General features: G+C 45.4%; 2 protein-coding genes and 1 long non-coding RNA gene across 6 annotated transcripts; all 3 read left to right on the top strand.

Moving 5' to 3' along the window:
* The first annotated feature begins 3,218 nt into the window (after positions 1-3,218).
* Positions 3,219-7,086, top strand: LOC135444811 (uncharacterized). Of its 3 annotated transcripts, XR_010439284.1 has the most exons (4): positions 3,219-3,285; positions 4,032-4,321; positions 5,716-5,808; positions 6,366-7,086. It is a non-coding gene; the product is annotated as an uncharacterized LOC135444811 (long non-coding RNA). The 3 variants fall into 3 exon arrangements; XR_010439283.1 differs by having other exon boundaries at positions 4,032-5,808; positions 6,366-7,067; XR_010439282.1 differs by lacking the exon at positions 6,366-7,086 and having other exon boundaries at positions 4,032-6,338.
* Positions 7,087-7,741: 655 nt separating this feature from the next.
* On the top strand, positions 7,742-13,889 carry TP53I3 (tumor protein p53 inducible protein 3). 2 transcript variants are annotated; one of them, XM_064707802.1, is made up of 7 exons: positions 7,742-7,860; positions 8,668-8,783; positions 8,981-9,123; positions 9,777-10,044; positions 11,654-11,866; positions 12,600-12,796; positions 13,540-13,889. In XM_064707802.1, the coding sequence occupies exons 3-7, from the start codon at positions 8,986-8,988 to the stop codon at positions 13,744-13,746; spliced, it is 1,023 nt and encodes a 340-aa protein (XP_064563872.1). In that variant the 5' UTR covers positions 7,742-7,860; positions 8,668-8,783; positions 8,981-8,985; the 3' UTR covers positions 13,747-13,889. The 2 variants fall into 2 exon arrangements, with proteins under 2 accessions (XP_064563872.1, XP_064563871.1); XM_064707801.1 differs by having other exon boundaries at positions 8,668-8,856.
* Positions 13,890-13,978: 89 nt separating this feature from the next.
* SF3B6 (splicing factor 3b subunit 6) lies at positions 13,979-18,264 on the top strand. Its single transcript, XM_064707803.1, has 4 exons — positions 13,979-14,226; positions 14,472-14,590; positions 16,436-16,574; positions 17,087-18,264. The coding sequence occupies exons 1-4, from the start codon at positions 14,197-14,199 to the stop codon at positions 17,174-17,176; spliced, it is 378 nt and encodes a 125-aa protein (XP_064563873.1). The 5' UTR covers positions 13,979-14,196; the 3' UTR covers positions 17,177-18,264.
* Positions 18,265-19,624: the final 1,360 nt, after the last annotated feature.

The following is a 19,624-nucleotide window of genomic DNA, read 5'->3' as shown; positions in this document are numbered from 1 at the left end:
CCGCCGGCAAGGCTTCCCACCAATCAGAGAGGGGAGCGCGCGGTAAGCGAGCCAATCAGGAGCAAAGACGGCTCCGCCGAGCCGAATCGAGCCGAACGCGGCCGAGCCGAAGCGAGCCGGCGCAGTGCGGTTCACTGCTTTATTATTCAAAGTTCATTAAATCGTATTACGAGATTTCACTGCATTCCCCTGCAGTGCTGACCACGCCACCAAATTTGAAACTGCAATCAGCCAGGGATACCATCAGATGACAGAAATGTCAGGGTTTTTTCCTCCAGCAGTGCTGCACTGACACACAGATCTCCCAATAACTGTGTGCCACGAAAACGGGGTGTTTCCTGGAGCCTTTATACTTTTTTTTTTTTTAATGTATTATTATGATTGGTTTGTCAGCGCCCCAGGCACGAAGACAGCCTTGTGCCCTGCCGCTTGCCATTGTCCTGGAATGGGATCCCCCGGCACAGCCTGCTGTGCCCAGCGTGCGTTCATTTACCTGGCTAGGGACTTGCGACAGCAGCGTGTCAGAGTCAAAGCCCTGATATCAGTCTGGAAAGAAAGACACCCCCCCGCCCCACCCTCCTGGATCCCCCACACTCTTAGTCTCTATGTTATTAATTTTGTCATTTTTATCCACTGTCATTGCCTGCCAGTACCCTTGAAGGACTCAGGCTGAGCAATTAAGGAAATAACACACTTTATTAACAAATACACTGATCACAGAAGACTGTCGCAGAAGAGTCGTGACTCTTCACTGTCGCAGAAGAGTCGGGGCAGAGATTGTCACTGACAGTGTACTGACTGCAAGAACAAGTTTGAAGGGGTCCACAGGCTCTGATCACCAGTGAAAGTTTGAGATAATCAATGTGTAGAGATCCTACCCAACAGGTGTGCCCACAGGGGAAAAGCCACAATCAGCCCATCAACCCATCCCAGAAGTTACATGGGGCCTTTCCTAACTTGTCCCCCTCTTAACTCACTGTCAGATTATTTCTTTACACTTAGATGAAGCTTGAGTGATTCTAGTCAAACATACTTTTGTTCTCAATTGGTGCAAAATTCCCTCACTTTGCTCTCAAAGACATAGTTAACAAAATACAGAGTGTGTGCTCAGGGAGGGGTGGTCACACTTTGGGTGGGTAACTTTGGGATGGACGTGTGTCACATCTTCACAATGAGAGTACAAAGTGTGGGGTTCATCTGAGGAGAGCAATTTCCCCACAGCTGCTGACTGAGGAACAGGACATCTCCTCCATCCTAGGCCTGGTAGCTGCTGTGTGGTTTGTCAGCTATGAGGTACCACTGAGTTCCCATTCCTGCAGGAATCACAACAGAGCCATGGGGTCTCCATCCTGCTCCTCCTTCCGTTTCATCCCTCCTCAGCATTTTCTTCAGGCTGCAGGGGGTGTTGCATGGGGAATTATCATGGAATTAATTCGGTGCTTGCCAACTGCATTCCCTCCTTGAAATCACAACTGCCTTTTACCCTAAAATTTCCTAATGTTACAGCTTCTGTTGGAATGTGATTATAACTTTAGCCTCAAGATTTTCCCCCAGAAGTGTTGTCATTATAGTACAAGAGTTCTATCGCCATTATATTGCAAAGACTCCATATTACTAGAGTTTTGTACCTCCTTGATGCTTTTTGAAGGCAGCTCCTCTAGGCACTGACAGTAACCAACTGACCCCAGTTCCCCTCAGCCAACCAATCCACTCTTTTATAACACTCTTCTGATTGGCTACAGCTATGGCCTGTTAACATCAGGCCTGCTCCTAATCCTTGGTAATTAACCCAGCTGCAGCACTTTAGGGGGTAAGAGAACATTCTACACCACCTTTATTTACCCACACTACATCCCCCTACACAGATGCCTCTAATTTTCCCCCATTTTCCCACTTAATCAACTCCATGACTGTAGTCACTCAAGCTTCCCAATATCCAAATGGAGTTCAAGAGTGTTTCAAGCATTTGTATTGCATTGATTATCTGATATTTGTAGGGGTGGTCAATAGGCTAATTGCCTCATAAAAATACAAACTTTAACATATAATACCTTTATCAAGACAGAAGGAAAAAGGGTTAATATGAATACAACAAATTCCTGTAGCAGTTGTTGGTGATCATCTGAAGAGGGTATCTCATCACCACTGTTCTGCATCTTTCTTGGCTGGTTCCAAAACATTATCTATTTTCTCCACATTGTGATGTGCAAGGACCAGAGTCCTTTGTCCATTTTCTTGAGCTTGTTTCAGCAATTGTTCTGAGTCTTCATGTTGTAGCAGTTTCCTGCTCAAGGTGAGATTCATTCCAATGGGTGTGGGCAGCAGGTCTTGAATCAGCATTTAGTTAAACTGTAATAACTGGTAAGATGTGGTAGGAGCTGAGTAAATAAAACCACATTGCATAATTTCAATGGATTTACAAACACAAACATTTGAGTGATTACTTGTGGCTACACTAACATTATCTAAGAGTTACCATGGAATCACAAAAAACTCTCATGCTTCTATCACCAATTTGTACAATTGAAACCATTTTCAGGGATTTCCCTGGGATGTGTCTCAAAATGACAAACATTTTTGTTCAGTGTCAAGACAAATGTCTTAGCTTTGTGTTACTTTCACAAATGACTCCTTGTTGTTCTTGCACAATGACATCAATGCCTTGCCAATTTTTTCCATCTTTTTGGGCCCATACTCTCTGCTCCCAGAGTATAGTCCCACTGTGATTGAACCCTCACACAATGATTGGTATATAATACACACCCAAGGATTGTGGACAGTCAACACAAAAGCTGTGGCTGTGTCGTCAATGGCATCATAGGTAAAACTGACTAAATACCACCAGAATTGGAATTTCTCTCCAAACTCAATCGCCATTATCCTGCCAAAGCACTTTTAGAATTTTAGTGGGTAAGGTACCTTCCTCACTTCCTCTTACAATTGCAGCTGTCATCAATTGCATCCACACCTGGGCCTGGATACAAGACCAAAGAAACCAAATGCACCTATGATCAGCTGGTGTTCTTTCACCCTCTTGCAGGGGGATACAATATAAGTAAATGAAGGTGGTATAGAAAGTAATCTTACCCCCTAAAAAGTTGCAGCTGAGCCAATTACTAAGGATTAGGAGGAGGCCTGATGTTAACAGGCCACAGCTGTAGCCAGTCAGAAGAGTGTTATAAAAGAGTGCATTGGTTGGCTGAGGGGAGCTGGAGTCAGTTGGCTGCTGTGAGGACAAGGAAGAGTCAGGGCCTGGAGGAGCTGCCTGCAAGAAACATCCAGGAGGTATGAAACTCTGGCAATATGGAATCTTTGCACAATAATGACAACACTCTCCTGCTGAATTAATGTTTCTAATAGAAGCTACTGCTTAGTTGCTAGAGATAAAAGGGAAGATTTCAACAACCTAGGCAGATGTGAATGATATAATTTCCACTACACATCATGACCAAAAAAATGTAATGCCTCGATTCTCCAACACTGAAAAGATGTTGCTGGACAATTTCTGTTTTCCCCATAGTTTCATAGTTATAATGTGTAGTAATAATGTATAACTTTAGCCCCAAGATACTTCTCACTTTTGTTTCATTTCCTGCCAGTAATTTTCCCACACTGTGCTAGAACTGATTATTTATTTTAAAAGAAAATAATTTTTGGGTTGGGTCAAGCCCAGCCTGCAAAACCCCCTCAACTCCCTTGTTCTGCTCTGATCTAATGGTTGTAGCAAGTTGTCTCATTTCCTAGTGTTTTCACTGTGGACTGTTTCTTCAGCAAGATGAAAATTTAATGCCAGGAGAAAAAAATCAGTAATACTTACACTATAAAAATGTAACTGGACTTTTATGGCCTTTCTGCGAAAGAGAACCAGTTTTCTGCTGGTCAATTCTCATGCTGTTGTTTTTATTGTTATTTTGGTTATCTGGGGCCTTACATTTCTCCTGCTGAAACTCCTGAATTTCACATGGAGCAAAGTATGTTTTCCAGTATGAAGGGGAGGGGGAATGAACATTTATACATCTCTCTTTTTACAGAACAGAATGAAAGTGAACCAACTTCAGGCTTTGCTGAGTGACAGCCTTGCCAGCACAAAAAGCATGTGGAAAATGCAGTTATCATTGGTATAAAGCCAAGTCTCTGCATCGACCTTTGGCTTTATTGTGAGAGATCAAGAGCTTCCTGGGAAGTGACAGCAGAGGTGGAAACTCTGTGAAATCAGAGCACAAAGCAGAAATAATGGCAGGGAGCACAGCACTCTACTAAATCCATTTGTTCTCTCAGCCTCAGAGCCCCGTGCTGGGGTACAGCTCAGCTGATTTGCAAGGTGATTGCTAATTTCACATCTTTGATTTTTTGGAACAAAGATGCCATTTAAGTGGTGTTTTGAAGATCTTTTTGACCACTTTGTGCTCAGTGATCCTGACTGTAAAGCAGATGGATGTAGGTCCATTCTCTGGCCCTGGCAGATGTACTGGAATGGAATGAGGTGTGCCCATACAATAACACCAAAGCTGTGGCTGAACTGGGATGCTGGTTGGGAACACAGATCTAGATTCAATACCAGGGACTGTTATAGAAATATTTTCTGCCTAATTCTGGAGAAACAGTGCAGTGAAAGCACCTGTAGCTGCCAAGTTACTATCACTGATACAGCACATGAAACAAGCCCATTCTTCTATCCACTGACAGCTCTGTCTGTGCCCGGAATCACGGCTGGAAAAGACCTAAAGATCATGGAGTCCAGCCATTAACCCAGCACTGCCAAGCCCAGCACTAAACCGTGTCTGTCAGTGTCACATTTACAGATCTTTCAAGTACCTCCAGGGATGGTGACTCTGGGCAGTCTGTTCCAGTGTTTTACAGCCCTTTTGGTGAAGAAATTGTTTCTAAAATCCAATCTGAACCTCCGCTTATGCAATGTGAGGTCATCTCATCTTGTTCTATCACTTGTAACTTGAGAGAAGAGCCCAACCCTCACCAGGCTTCACCCTCCTGTCAGCTGTACAGAGAGAGAAGGGTTTCCCCCTGAGCCTCCTTTTCCCCAGGCTGAGCCCCTTTCCCAGCTCCCTCAGCTGCTGCTCCTCAGACCTGTGCTCCAGAGCCTTCGCCAGCTCTGTTCCCCTCCCTGGACACGCTTCAGCCCCTCAATGTCCTTCCTGAGCTGAGGGCCCAGAAGTGGGCCAAGTCCTCAAGGTGACCTCAGCCATGCCCAGCACAGGGCACAGTCACTGCCCTGGCCCTGCTGCCTAACCAGGGCTGGTACAGCCCAGGTGCCTTTGGCCTTCTTGGCCACCTGGGCACACCTGGGCCATGTTCAGCTGCTGTCCCCAGCACCCCCAGGTCCTTTTTCACTGAACACCTTTCCAGCCACTCTGCCCCAACCTGTGGCAGTGCAGGGGTTGTTATGAACCAAGTGCAGGACCCAGCACTTGGCTTTGTTGAACCTCAAACAATTGACCTCAGCCCATGGATCCAGCCTGTCCAGATCCCTCTGCAGAGCCTTCCCACTCTCCAGCAGATCAACACTCAGATTGGTGCTGTCTGGAAACCTTCAGAGGATGGACTCGGTCCCCTCCTCCAAACCATCAATAAAGACATTCAAAAGAGCTGGCCCCCACAAAAGAGTGCAGAGCCTGGGGGAATGGGATTTATTAAATCTAACAGCAAGGCTTTCCCCTATAATCTAACTTCAGACTGGCTCTATCTTATTTTTTTCAGCAGGACGACACACAGAGCTGGAGCAGATCCAAAAGGCACCGTTGTCTGCCTGGCTGGCTCAGTAATAAATTCAGGAGCCATATCATATTTGATGTGAGCTTTCTTTTTTTCTTTTTTCTTTTTTTTTCTTTTTTTTTTTTTTTCTGCTATGGGATGAAGGCAGAAAGTGTAAAGCTGAAAGACTGCAAAAAATGCCAGCACTTTCAAAATCCTGTAACAATATCCACTCGTTATTTGTTCTTGCTAATAGTCACATTGCTCAAAACTGGCCACTGTTCCTAGCAAAGACTAATGCTAAGTATTTCCAGGGCCAGATTTGCAGTAGTTATTTTTGGGGGTTTACTCTTGCTGTCCTGAATGATTTCTTTGCGGGAAAAAAAAGAAAAGTAACTTTTCTTGGCATGCTACGAGATATTTCTGAAAATTATTTGAAGTTCTGTTTAGTGTTTATTCTTTAGAGCAAATAATACCTCACAAATACAGGTATTTTATATTTTCAGATAGAAACAGCACTGTCATCATTTGAGTGCAGTACACTGCAAGGGGGATTTGTACTTGAAAAAAAGCATCTCCATTACAGCAATTCTGTACATGACTTTAATAATCATTGATTAAAATTTTTATTTATTTATGTCCCTGTGTTATTATAGCAGACTACTTTAGAGAGAAAGGTAGCTGAATCAACAGAAAATTTGGACTTCATCAACCTCAAGAGTGCTCATTAAGAAATAAAGTACAGAAGTTCAAAGCTTTAAATAAGAAACTGCTGCTTTACAACATTACAGCTGCTGAACTCCCTTCTGTTTTTTCAAGAACAATTGTGGCCTTGCTTCTCATAAAAGGACTACCCTATGCATTTGCACTCTATGTTTCTTAACAGAATTGAAAATGATGTCTTCGCTATTTGGTTCAAGATGTTGTGCTTTATCTTTCTAATGCTGTATTTTAGCCTGCTTCCAGATAACATAGTTACTAATCTCACTACACACAGTAAGTTCTCTAATGGCATTATAGCTACACAGGGGCCACAGACCCAAGGGACAAAGGAAATTGCTAAACTAACACTTTCCAGACTGTCCTGTACATCCTTGAATAATAAAATAATAAAACATATTTTTATCATGTGAATTTGCATTGTCAATGACTGCAAGAGAAAGTTATTTTAAACTGCAGTGGATTGCAAAGTCCTCTGAGGACAGTGGAGGAGGGAAAATGCCAGTACTGGCACTGAATCAGGCTGTGTGCACTGTAGACCAGGCTCCATGATCTTTCCATCTTCAGAAACGCATCAATTATTAGCTCTTCAAGTCATGTGAGAACAAATGAATTTTATCTATACTTGATTTGTTCCATTTCAAAGAGGAGTTTAAAAGCCTGAATCCAAAAATCTCATTATTACAGGAAAAAAAAAATCCACAGAAAAATCCCACACATATGTGATACCCTTTTTAGTCTGAAGCGTCAGTTTTATTCTCTGACAGATCAAACACTCAAGAGCTGGTGAACAGAACACTGAGAAAGGCGTGATCTGATCCTTCTGCAAAGCTCAAGGAGATACCATCAGACTTTTAGAGCAGTACTGATTCTGATTCCAAACCCTCAGGTAGAAACACACGGGGTGTAAGGGCATGAACCAGCGAGCTCTGAACACCTCTGTTCCCCAGGAACGGCAGAGCCCAGGGCAGCCTCCCCAGCGCCTTCATGGCATCGGGGCTGGCACAGCTCCCACACCCTCAGTGCCAGAGCAGCAAATCGAGTCTGAGACACAGAATTCTGAAGTGACAGCACTTGCACAGCCGGAGCACACCCCATCACACCCACTGGCACAGCCACGGGCAGCAGGCCGAGCTACCCGGTGCGCTGGGGCAGCGGCCCATCTCTGCCGCAAGGCCAAGCGGGAAAGCAGATTTCTGTGCCAAGCCATGGAACAATCCAGGTCGTTCGCAGCAACAATGGGGAGCTGTGCTCGTATTTCTGACTCCTCCTATCTGTCGCTCCAAAGTAGAACAGCCTCTCCCTGTTCCTCGCCTTGGCCTGCAGGGGAGCAGCTGAGCGCCAGCAGGAACTGGGATCGGACTCTGCTCCCGAACACAGGCTGGGCTTGTTCCGGGGCACAGACTCTCCGTCCGTCCTTAAAGGAAACAGGTGAGCTCGGGAGTGGGCTCCGGAGCCACAGAGCTTCTTAAAATTGTCGTTTACAGCCACTGCTGGCAGATCTGAGAGCTTGAAATGGTTGGAAACTTGTATCTCAGTTTCTGCGGTTTTCTGTGCGTTTCAGAGTAATGTAAAAATATTCAGATCCTCTTGGTTTTTTTAAAAGGTTTTGTTTTTTTTGGGGGGGGGTTTAAAACATTTTTGTGTGCCTGCTTCTAGGAAAAAAGACAATAATTTATAAAAAAGCAGGTTAATGAACTCTGATGAAAGAGGGACAAGAGCTTCTTTCATATCTTAACTGACTAAATTTGGACCCAATTAAGACTGCAGAAACAATTGTTATGGGGTGGCATCAGGTGAGCTTTCCACTGAATTTTTTTGCTGATACAGGCAAATTTTGTGGGACTGGATTAAATGGTTAATAACAATGACTAGACAGCCAGCCTCAGAAATAAAAGCCTTTAAATAGCATTTTATACAAATAAATAATTGGAAGTGCTTATTCACCATAAAATAGCCATAGAGCACCACCCTGTGGGGACTGACATCCCTGGGGTTTCAGGCTGTTCATCATTCTGCATTTGCAGTGTTACCACAATTAGGTCTGCACTTAGCTTTTCCTGTGCAGAAATCAGTGACTTTTACAGAGAGTATAGTGGTCTGTCACACAGTGCTGCTCACTTGAAGAGGCTCTGGCCTGCAGCCCATCCTGTGCTGCACTCAGTGCAGTACCAGCTCTCAGGCACTAACAACTGTTCCCCTTGTGATTGCCTCTGCTTCTCATCTCCTTCCACCCAGGGCCCAGGGAGCAGAGAGAAGACTGTTCCTCACTTGGTTTTACCAAGCAGGAGAAGGCTTGACAGCTCAGCCCATCTGCTGGTGCCAAAAGGATCCCAGGAACAGCATCTGAGGAGGTACCTGAAAGACTCCTGCAGCAGTGAGAGCCTGTACCACAGCAAATCAGGCACATAGCAAGCACCTCCTGAGGCAAGGGAAATAAATAGGAATTTTAAAGCTATTTGTTACCTTTCTTACCTAAGATTTTTCCACTGCACATGCCTGCATTCGTGCAAAATTTTTTTCAGTTTGGTTTTGTTTGGTTTTTTTTTAGAGAAAATGTTTGCAGCCTATTTTGATTGCCCAGGAGGCCCAGAAAATCTCTATATGAAAGAAGTGATGAAACCAAATCCAGGAGAAGGAGAAGTTCTTATGAAGGTCTCTGCCAGTGCTCTGAATAGGGCTGATTTACTCCAGGTACGTATAGGTTGAGCAGATTTATGCACCTAAAAACAAAAAAGATTTTTCAAGCCCCTCTGTGAAGTCCTGACAGATCTGATGAGCTAAAAGAGTTTGACCCTGGTGAGCATTTGGATGGGAGAATTCATACGGCTGAAAGAAGAGATGTTTGTTGATTCAGCAGAAAAATGTTTTTATCTGAGATAATGCAGTGCTGGGCTGGCGTGGAAAGCTGCCTTTCAACAAAAACATGTAAAACCAAAGCTCTGGTCTTTATAGATCTCAGACCCTTTTCTGGGCATTTGAGATGAAAAGGAAATGTTCCAATAGCATACTTTCAGTGGGAGAAAATTTATTCAAATTCACATTCAAATTATTAGTTTGAGCTGCAAGCCATGGAGACCAGAAGGGATTAGCCTGGAGAGAGGTAACTCACAAATATTTCAATTTATACTTATTTTAAGAGTAAGACTTAGGAAGAATAACACTTAGGAAGCAAAATGTTCCCATTTTGAAGATCCTCAAATTACTGCAACATATGCGCAGGGCAAAATCAGGATTAAACAAACAGGAATTTAGGCTGGAGACATGTGAATAAAATACTGCAGGTAATTACACTCATTGGTGGTTTTTCCTTCCTTGCCTTCTATTTTTATTTGTTTTTATTTTAGAGGAGAGGGAAGTACCCTCCCCCCAAAGGAGCAAGTGACATTTTGGGCCTGGAAGCAGCTGGGAGCGTGGCCGGGCTGGGTCCCGGCTGCTCGGGCCGCTGGAGGATCGGCGATAAAGTGATGGCTCTGCTCCCCGGGGGCGGCCAGGCACAATTCGTCACAGTGCCCGAAGGCCTCCTGATGCCAATCCCCAAAGACATGACTTTTATCCAGGCTGCAGCCATTCCTGAGGCCTGGCTAACAGCTTTTCAGCTGCTCCATTTTGTAGGTGAGAGGTGCATTTGCCCATTCATCCCACCAAAACAGCTCATCTTCTTTTCTGTCACAAAATCCTCTCCTTGTTGCCTCCATTTGAATGTTGTTCTTCAAAGAACCTTGTCTCTGTCACTTTACTTTTGTGGGTCAGAATCCAGTGGGCCAGACACAAATCCTTGAATCTTGACCACCTCTCCCCAGTGCCAACCTACCCTGCTGGTTACAAATTTACAAGGAAGGATATGGAAAGATGGCAAATTTATTTTCATCTGTATTTCTCAGTTTGAACCACTGAATGGTTTGGGTTGAAAAGGAACTAGGTGATCTAGTTCTACTCCCTTGCCATGCAAGGGACACCTTCCATTAAGCCTAAATTCCATTAAGCCTAAACCCTGAAATTATTCCCACCTTTTCAAGACACCTAAAAACACATCTTACTTCGAAGGATTTGGCTTCACTGCATGCATGTCCATACCAAGAACTTTATCACTATGTGTTGGGAGTGGCGGGAGAAATGCGGCATGCAATATGAGTGATCAGTAAATTTCAAACTTTATTGATAGGTACACATCTTTATATTGGTGTTAATGAATTTCATACATATTGCAAAGGCGAGTTCACTATTGGTTAGTTACTTATTAGGCAACTATGCTTACTTCTGCATTCTTGTGGATATTTTATTGAAACTTCTCTTCGTATTTCTGCTAAAGATGCTCTCCTCTATTTTGCCTAAATTCCATTGAGCCTAAACCCTGAAATTATTCCCACCTTTTCAAGACACCTAAAAACACATCTTACTTCTAAGGATTTGGCTTCACTGCATGCATGACCATACCAAGAACTTTATCACTACGTGCTTGTGAATCGACAATAGGCAACAGCTTGTATCTTTGTTTACCAGAGATATTATTTGTAGGTAAAATCCACTCTGAGCTGATTTAAAATAGACAGAAGCCTACACTCTTCATTTTAAAAATACGCTGCTGAGGTAATAAACATGCCAAAGTTTTCCTCCTGTGAGAAATATCCTTCTTCTACACTCTCCAGCAGTAGCATCTGAAAGATCCAATAAGGAACAAAAAGTTCCAGACATAACTTCCCTGCAGACTTGCTTCAAGCAGTGTTGTCTCCTGGGGATCAGTGGGAGGCTACTTGGTGCCTCACTTACAGAAGCAATTGGTGAAACACAAATTAATGCAACCAATAGATGGTAAAATGATTGGTAGGACTGGTCTTTAATGTGACCCAGCATTTCTGGTATTTCTCCATTGCTGAGTGCCTGATTTCTCAGTATGAACATCCTCCAAGTGTGTTTTCTACTGATGGTATAAAAAGGCTGTGACTGCCCTCACTTAAGCATCTTGGTCACAGATGCCCAGAACTGCACACGGCCAAGTCAAAGTCCTTCCCCTGAGGCTGGGAAAATGACATCCTGTCAGCACACTGCAACCTCTGCTGCTTCTGGATTTCTCTCTTTTATGAAGGCTAAAAGATGTCCAGTTGTCCAAAGTCCAGTCAAGGACAACTCTTTCAACCTCCTCTTTGCTATCTTCCAGATTGTTCATGTTTTAATTCAAAGGTGATGCCCAAAGGGTGACCACTTTCCTTCTGCCCTCCTCCAGGTAAAGTACAGGAGGGTGAGAGAGTGTTGATCCATGCTGGAGCCAGCGGGGTTGGCATGGCAGCCATTCAGCTGGTGAGACTGGCCAAGGCCATTCCCATTGTGACAGCAGGAACTCAGGAGAAACTGGAAGCAACAGCAAACGCCGGGGCAGCTGCAGGGTTCAACTACAAGAATGAAGACTTCAGTGAAAAGGTCTTGGAATTCACCCAAGGTAAAAACCTCTCTGTAAAAGTGCAAATGAACCTCCCAACATGTGGACACAGACTCAGTTTCAGCTGTCACTTGGTGAGGGAGCAGACAGTAGTGACCCTGGAAGCACAACCTGATATCCTGCTCAGCCCAGAACGGGCATTTCCTTAGTTTAACTGTGCTGTTTTCTACATGGGCTCTCTTTGGCTGTGTTCATTTGGGGCATAAATATAGTGCCACGTTATTGCTGCCTCCCAAAGGAACTGTGGGACCAAATCCTCACATTTTGGTGTTTGAGTCATCACAGAAGCATAGCATGGCCTGGGTTGGAAAGGGCTTTAAAAAGCATCCCGTTCCAACCCCCTGCCATGGGCAGGGACACTCCAGCTTGCTCTAAGCTCCATCCAACCTGCCTTGAACATTTCCAGGGATGGGGCACCTACAGCTTCTCTGGGCAGCCTGTGCCAGTGCCACTTCATTCTTAAACTGTTAGAAAAATGTAGCTTTTCTAAGCATTTGGGGTGGTTTATGCCTGAGTTTGCTTATGGGTAACTGATGATTCTTTTTTTGTGCCTGATTGTGTAATTCCTTACAAATCACTGTGCCAATTCCTAATTTCAGTAGAAAGATTTAAATAAGAATTGTAGGGCCAATTCTGTACCTATCAATAACAAGGTTTTAGTCATGCTTGAAATTATCCTACCTTTAATGCAGTTTGGACTTCATTGCTGAAATCTCTTCTGTTTCTACCTGAGGTTCTGGAGTAGATATTATTTTAGATTGTGTTGGGGCCTCACACTGGGAGAAGAATCTCAACTGTCTGAGCACTGATGGCCGGTGGATCATTTATGGACTGCTGAGTGGAGGTGAAGTCCATGGGGATCTGCTGGCAAGGCTGATTTCCAAAAGAGCCAGCATCCACACGAGCCTGTTACGGTCCCGAGACAAGGAGGCAAGTAGTGGCTATCAGCAGTGTATGCAGTTTGATCTTAAAATTTATGATAGTTTTGAGAGCTTTCTTTTAAAATGTATCAAACACATTCTTGTCAAAAAAGGCCCACCTTGAACTGTTACCACGTACTTTGGAAAATGTGACAGAATTAAGTTGTAATTTTTTTTTCTATTTTTATCAAATTCCTCCCTGAATGAGAGGAATGACACCCAGGACTTCTTAATGTGCTTCATGAATACCATAGTTTAGATATTTGGCCCTAGAAGAAATAAAACTCCAGTGATCAGGCAACTTGATCAAGTCTGAGAAGGGGAAAATAAAAATCTCTATTAGGTCACATTAAAGTAGAAACCAAGGCCATTTGGATGCCCAGTTACCAAAGAAAACTCATTTTATGTGCAATATTCTCAGATGTCACAGTAAAAGACCCACAGTGCAGAGCCCTGAGGTGGATTCTGTGCATGGTTTAAGACTGAATATTTACAAGACCTTTATCAGTTTGATTTAAATGGTTCTGCACGGAGCTCACACAACTTGCTTTGGGGAATTTCATTCGATTAAGATGTAATAAATCTAAAAGCTTCCTTCTTGTTTGTAATTTAGACCTGTCAGGTGTTTTTATCTCACTGTGAGAATGTCAGAGGGTGTCTCCTTGAGGGCTGTGTACATTTTGTACGCCGTGCTCTGAGACACCTCGGTGAGAGAAGCGGCTGGAAATAACCTTGCAGGTGTTTATTCCGCAGTACAAGGAGCGCCTGGTGAGAGCCTTCACAGAGGAGGTGCTGCCCCATTTTTCCGGAGAGGCTTCCCCGCGGCTGCAGCCCCTCGTGGACAGCGTTTACCCCCTGCACGCCATCGCTGAGGCACACAGGGCTATGGAGGAGAACAGGAACATCGGCAAAATCGTCATCGAAATTCCCGTTTGCGGCAAGAAGGGGCCGCCGCAGTAGCTGCTCTGGGACAGTCACTGCGGGGGCCGCACTGCGGCCATCCCGCCGCGTCTGCTCCACACCGGGACCGATTCACGTGGGTGGCGAGGAGGGCGAAAGGACAAGCAGGAAGCGTTTATTAAAGAGGTTCATGTCGCAATTCTGGCACCGTGGATCGAACCTGCGGGGCTGGGGGGGCGGGGCCGCCCTGGAGGGGCGGGGCTTGAGCACGGGGCGGGCCCGGGAGCGAGCGCGCTGCCGCTTCCCGCGCGGTGCACGCCGGGATAGATCCGGTTCCGTGAGGGCAGCGCGCGGTGCCTGCTGGGATAGACGCGGGTGTGCCGCCCGTCGCTCCCGGTCCCCGCCGGTGTCCCCGCTCCGGGCTCGGTCCCCGCCGCTGTCTCCGCCCCAGCCTCCTTCCCCGCCGGTGTTTCTGTCCCAGGCCGCGGCCCCCACTCACCGCCCGCCGACATGGCGATGCAAGCAGCCAAACGAGCCAACGTGAGTGCGCTGCCCTGCCCTGTCCCGTCCCTGCCGGGCTGGGCTCCGGCTTCGCCCCGCTCCGGGCACCCCGCTGCTCTGAGGGGAACGCGGCACGGGGGTGGGACTGGGGGATATTTAAGGTTCCTTCCAGCCCCAGCCGTTCTGTGGCTCGGTGATTCCATTATTTTGCCCCTAGGCTGCTGGGTTTAAGCTTTGCAGTACGTGCCTTGGGCCTAACACACCGTTTGTCTTTTCCCCATCAGATCCGGCTCCCTCCGGAGGTTAACCGGATCCTGTACATCAGGAACCTGCCGTACAAAATTACGGCCGAGGAAATGTACGACATTTTTGGGAAGTACGGGCCTATCCGGCAGATCAGAGTGTGAGTGTTTCCAGTTCCTTTGGACCGTGAAGGGTTTCACAGCGGGTTTCAATGCCCTGGAGCACAACCCGAGTGCCAGAGGGGATGTGATGATGCTCTTAACACGTGAATTTGTTAGAGAATGATTCTGCCGGGAGGTGCAGAGAATGAACTTAAATTTTAAATGAACCCTGGGAGGTTGATAAAATATGACAGTCTTGTGTGCTTAAGTAAGTTTCAAATACAACTAATGTTATGCCTTGACTTGGGGTGAAAATAGAAAAGGCAGAAGCTGAGCACAAACAGCTTTCCTGTTTTATGAGTGTCTGCTAACCAGTGGGAGAACAGGGATGTTGCTGTTGCTGGATCTGTTCACTAGAAGGAAATACAGCAGCAAGCACTGTGTGGCAGGGACAGGATGTCCTCGGGCCATACCATGTCTGGGTAGGGGAGGTGTGACTGTGCCTTTGGTTCTGAAATGTGTGGAGGTTGTACAAGTCTGCAGCAACCCTGATGTTCTTCTCCTGGTTAGTTCAAATGCTGAGGACCTGAGCTTTGATCATCATAGGAGGGTTTGTGTTGGAAGGGACCTTAAAGACCATTTTATTCCAACCCCTGCAGGGGGCAGGGACACCTTCCACCTGCCCAGGTGCTCTGAGCCCCATCCAAGCTGGCTGGCCTTGAACATTTCTAGGGATGGAGCATCCACAGCTTCCCTGGGTGACTTGTTTGATTGATTGTTGTGTAAAGTGAGTTTTACAGAGTTGCTCTCAGTAAGCAAAGGACACAGAGGGACACGTGCTGCTGGTGTCACACTGGGATGTGACACCAGACAGACCCTTCTTGGGCAAGGGAGGGCAGTGGATGTGACTGGAGAAGTGGCTGAGGGAACAAGGGGCAGTGTAAACACTGCCTGGCTAAATAGGTGGAACTCTGCTAATGAGCATAAAGGAGAGCCAGTACTTACTTAAGTTTTCTGCAAACATGTGGGCTGGAACAGCATGATAGTGGGACACAATTAGGACATTTCAGGGGCTCTCCATTGGGGTGATGCTCTGGTGTGTGCACCCAGCAGTTTGTTCAGAGCTACTGACTCATGGATTTTCCCACAGAAATCCAAACAAAGCTCCTCTGTAAAGGTTTTTGTGCTTTGTGCAGAGTTTATCCCATTCTCCTCCTCACCTTTATCCCATTCACCTCCTCACCATAGACCCCAGTGTGATATTTGTGATACCATTTGTCCTTGGGAGCTCTCAGAAGCATCATAGGGAGGTTGTTCTGACTCTGCAGTCTCTGTCACTGCCTGTTAGCTGAGACCTTTGGGATCTCTGCAGCCTCTCTGGGCTCGTTACTGTTGTGTGCCCAGACCTGTGTCCCATCCCTCAGGAAAAGGACATGGAATTGGTGCTCCTGTGGGTGATGGCTGTGCCTCAGCAGTGGGCTTGCACCAGCAAGGCTGTTCTGCCTCTTAAATTCACTTTGTGATATGCCAGGAGCTCTTTCCATCCTAGGGACACATCTGATCCAGGCAGCCACTGACTGACTGCCCAGCCTTGTAATACTAAATAAAAGCTAATTGCTATAATAAAAATGTAAATTGCTTCCAGACACAGCATGGCAGCCCTTCAACAACCCAGTTGTTGTGGAGAGGTGCCTTTCCCTTATGGAGCAGAATACAGCACATTTTGCTGTTGTCTCTGGCTCTGAACTGTTTGGTGTGGAAAGCAGGGATGTAGTTTAACACCTAGAAAAAGTAACAAATTGTTTTTTAGTGCTGTTGCATTGGTTCATCTAATCTCAGTCACTGTGAAATAAATAAAGTATTTCTTGTTGATTTTATTTGATTGATGCTGCCCTGCTGAGCAGTGGGAACACACCTGAGACCAGAGGAACAGCCTACGTGGTGTACGAGGACATCTTCGATGCCAAGAACGCCTGTGACCACCTGTCGGGGTTCAACGTGTGCAACAGATACCTCGTGGTGCTCTACTACAACGCCAACAGGGTACGGGCACCCGGGCTGGGGAGCTCCCCTCTGAGCACAGCTGCCACAAAGAAACAGCCCCAGCATCACCTTGTAAAGGCAGCTGCTTGGGTGGTTTTGAGAAACAATGCAAACTGTTAGAGGCAGTGAACGGGATGCATGGTCAGAGTTTCGTATTTACTCGGTGGTTTGTGTGCAAAAAAAGTATCTTTGGACAAAGGGTGGGAAAAAGTTGTTTGTGGGGAGTGTACTCTGGAGAAGAGGGTGCAGAGGCCTCACAATTGCACAGCTGCAGCAGGTGGGGAGATCTTGTTTATGGATTAAAGGTCTCCAGTTCTCTGTGTCCTCCCTGTCATTGATGACATCCAGGCCCTGTGGCATTCTCCAAAGACAAGAATCCAACAGTGCTCTGTGTGTGTGATGGTGATGGAGTTCACAGTGGTGCTTGTTGCAGATACTAGCAAATAACTTGTCATGAGATGAGAGGGTTTTTTTTTGTTGTTTTCTTACATATTTTATTTTCCTTATTACAGGCATTCCAAAAGATGGACACAAAGAAGAAAGAAGAACAGCTTAAGCTTCTCAAGGAAAAATATGGAATTAACACAGACCCACCAAAATAAATTGATCCTTTTTGGAAAACTGTTTTCAAGGCCTGTCGTCGAATTCCTGGCCTAAACATAGGAGTTCTTAACAAAGTGTAATTTTTTTTCTCTTATGAATTTGATAAGCTGCAATATGAGTTTTTATATCTTCAGATTAGGATTAAATAAATGTAGAACACAGGGAAATCTGCTCTAAGATTAAATCCCCCAAGTCGACATGGCTTCCCTGTGCTGAGGGTGACCTGGTAAAGGCTGCAATGTCCTGCTTCCAGCAAGAGCTTTCAAGAAGGGACTGAGCAGGTTCTGTGTTTGACTGAAGCAACCCCAAGCCCGTGTTTGTTACAAAGTTTCTTTCACAAACTGTAGAAGATGAACGGCTTTCAAAAGGATCCAGCTGATAAGAGGACACCAAGTACCTTGTTCCCAGTGATGGTACCAGCTCTGATCAGCTGCAGTGAAACAGCCCAGCTCTCACACTACCAAAAAAAAAAGTGTATGGGGGCTTTGTTTTGTGTCCCAGGTTTGGACTGAGGATTTGGTATGAATTGAAGAACACATGACCAAAATGAGACAGCAGATGAAGGTTTTCATTTTGATACCTGTAGTGTGATTGTTTTCTACTTGGCATGGTTGAAGTGTAACACATTTTCTGTACATACATTTTTAGGTGTAGCATGTGGTGAAGGAAGACAAATTTACTCTTTTTTGGCTCTTTTTTCAGTACTCGTGTCCTTTGTGTTAAAATGAGTGTGATCCAGGCTGTGCATAGCCAGTATCTTTGGAAGTGAGAAAGAATAACCTTTGCCTGTGTTCTGAACCAGCTGAAGTTGTGTGAATGTGGGTAGTATCCTGCCTTGGGAAGATTTATTGGCATAGATGTGATGTTCCACTCCCTGACCAGACAGCTTCCAGCCTGTGCAGAACCAGGGCAGATAACAATATACTTTGCCTGGAATTTGTAACCCAGTTTTGTTTTTCAGTGCATTGTACTGTCTTAGAGGAATGCTTCCATTTTCTGAAATTACTTTTTTGTTGAAGTCTGTCACTTCGGGAACAATGCTGTGTCCATTTGGTGAAAAAATAAATGCATATTTTGCTTTTCTTCATCAAGGCTGTGCTCCTGCCTGTAACCTGTGCTGTTAGATGGGAGTCATTCATCACCTGAGTGTTTGATGCAGGCAGGAGATGTAGCACATCCATCTCTGGGCACAGGGATGTCCCTGTGTGTGACAGGGGGGTGCCCAGTTGTGGGAACAATGCCCATCTCACCTGGAGGAGATCCCTGGCACTGCCCTGTGCTGGGCACCTCCTTTGGCAGCTGGGAGGGGCTCACAGCAATACTCACATTTACTAGCTGGAACCAGTGAGAAACTAAACCCTCATGATTTTGCACTAAGTGGTCCTATTTTCTTCATTCCTCAAATAAGCTATTACAAATTAATAAATCAGTAATGGCTTATGAAGAGTGAGCTCCAAGCCAGCTTTGGGGGAAAGCAGCCACCATGGCTGAGGTGTGATTTCAGCTTTGGGTGGGTGCTTGGAGTCCTATCCTGTGCCTGACCCTGGAGCACACTGGAGCAGATCTGCCCTGCCTTCCCCTGCACACAGGCACGGGGATGTGAGCCAGGGCCATGCTTAGTGCACAATTCCCCCAAATCTGCATCTGTCCCTTGAAACTGATGCTGTTTTTGCAGCAAGAAGCCTTGCAGGCTGCAGTAACCCTGGCTGAGGTCAGGAGCAGGCACTGGGACACCTGGAGCCCAGAAGCTGGGTTAGGTGAGCAGTCCCTCCATGGCCAGCCTGGATTCCAGGTGCTGCCCATCAGATTAACACAAACCAAGAGCTCTCAGCAAGAACCAGGTTGCATTAAAAATCTTTAAATGAATTAAATCCTCCTGGGGGATTTGCTTCTGTGTGAGCATCCATAGCTTTTCAAGGGTTACAAACTGCTCTGCCCCCAAATATGTATCTTATATATATATAAGTATATATATTTATATGAGCCATATATATAAGTACACATCCAAACACTTGGATAACTGAAATCATTTATACCAGCTGCTGGGCATTGGGAAGGCTCCTTGCTGAAACAAGAACTGGAGGTGCTTGTTGCCATGCTGGATTTATGGTTCTAATAAATAATGAACACTGATAATAAATACCAGAGTGCCAATAATGGTGCTGCGTGCTGGCAGCCTTGTTTTAAATCATATGCAAATACCACATTGCTTCTGTCAATAGCAGAGAGCATGGTGCTTGCACTGCAGTGTCTGTTTTGATGAGGATTTGATGCTGTTTGAAAAACATATATAAAAAGCAATTCTTTTGGGTAATAAGATTAATAAAAATTCCTTCAATGAATCCTCAAGATCAGCAGCTTTTGATTTCTCTGAGAGCTCAGCTGCCGCCTTTCATTAAATATTCCATTTCATAGTTTTTCTTCAGTGCCTGTTCAGGGCTTTCAAT

Source organism: Zonotrichia leucophrys, chromosome 3 (assembly GCF_028769735.1).
Source record: "Zonotrichia leucophrys gambelii isolate GWCS_2022_RI chromosome 3, RI_Zleu_2.0, whole genome shotgun sequence".
In the NCBI taxonomy this organism is placed as follows: domain Eukaryota; kingdom Metazoa; phylum Chordata; class Aves; order Passeriformes; family Passerellidae; genus Zonotrichia; species Zonotrichia leucophrys.
The sequence above is the reverse complement of the archived record's forward strand: the minus strand, read 5'-3'. Positions and strand labels throughout refer to the sequence as shown.

Coding starts and splice junctions, on each gene's coding strand:
- TP53I3 (XM_064707802.1), top strand. CDS start 8,986: ATGTTTGCAGCCTATTTTGATTGCCCAGGAGGCCCAGAAAATCTCTAT. Junction 9,124..9,776: donor ATAGGGCTGATTTACTCCAG/GTACGTATAGGT, acceptor TTTTTATTTTAG/AGGAGAGGGAAGTACCCTCC. Junction 11,867..12,599: donor GGTCTTGGAATTCACCCAAG/GTAAAAACCTCT, acceptor TTTCTACCTGAG/GTTCTGGAGTAGATATTATT.
- SF3B6 (XM_064707803.1), top strand. CDS start 14,197: ATGGCGATGCAAGCAGCCAAACGAGCCAAC. Junction 14,227..14,471: donor AAGCAGCCAAACGAGCCAAC/GTGAGTGCGCTG, acceptor TTTCCCCATCAG/ATCCGGCTCCCTCCGGAGGT. Junction 16,575..17,086: donor TCTACTACAACGCCAACAGG/GTACGGGCACCC, acceptor TCCTTATTACAG/GCATTCCAAAAGATGGACAC.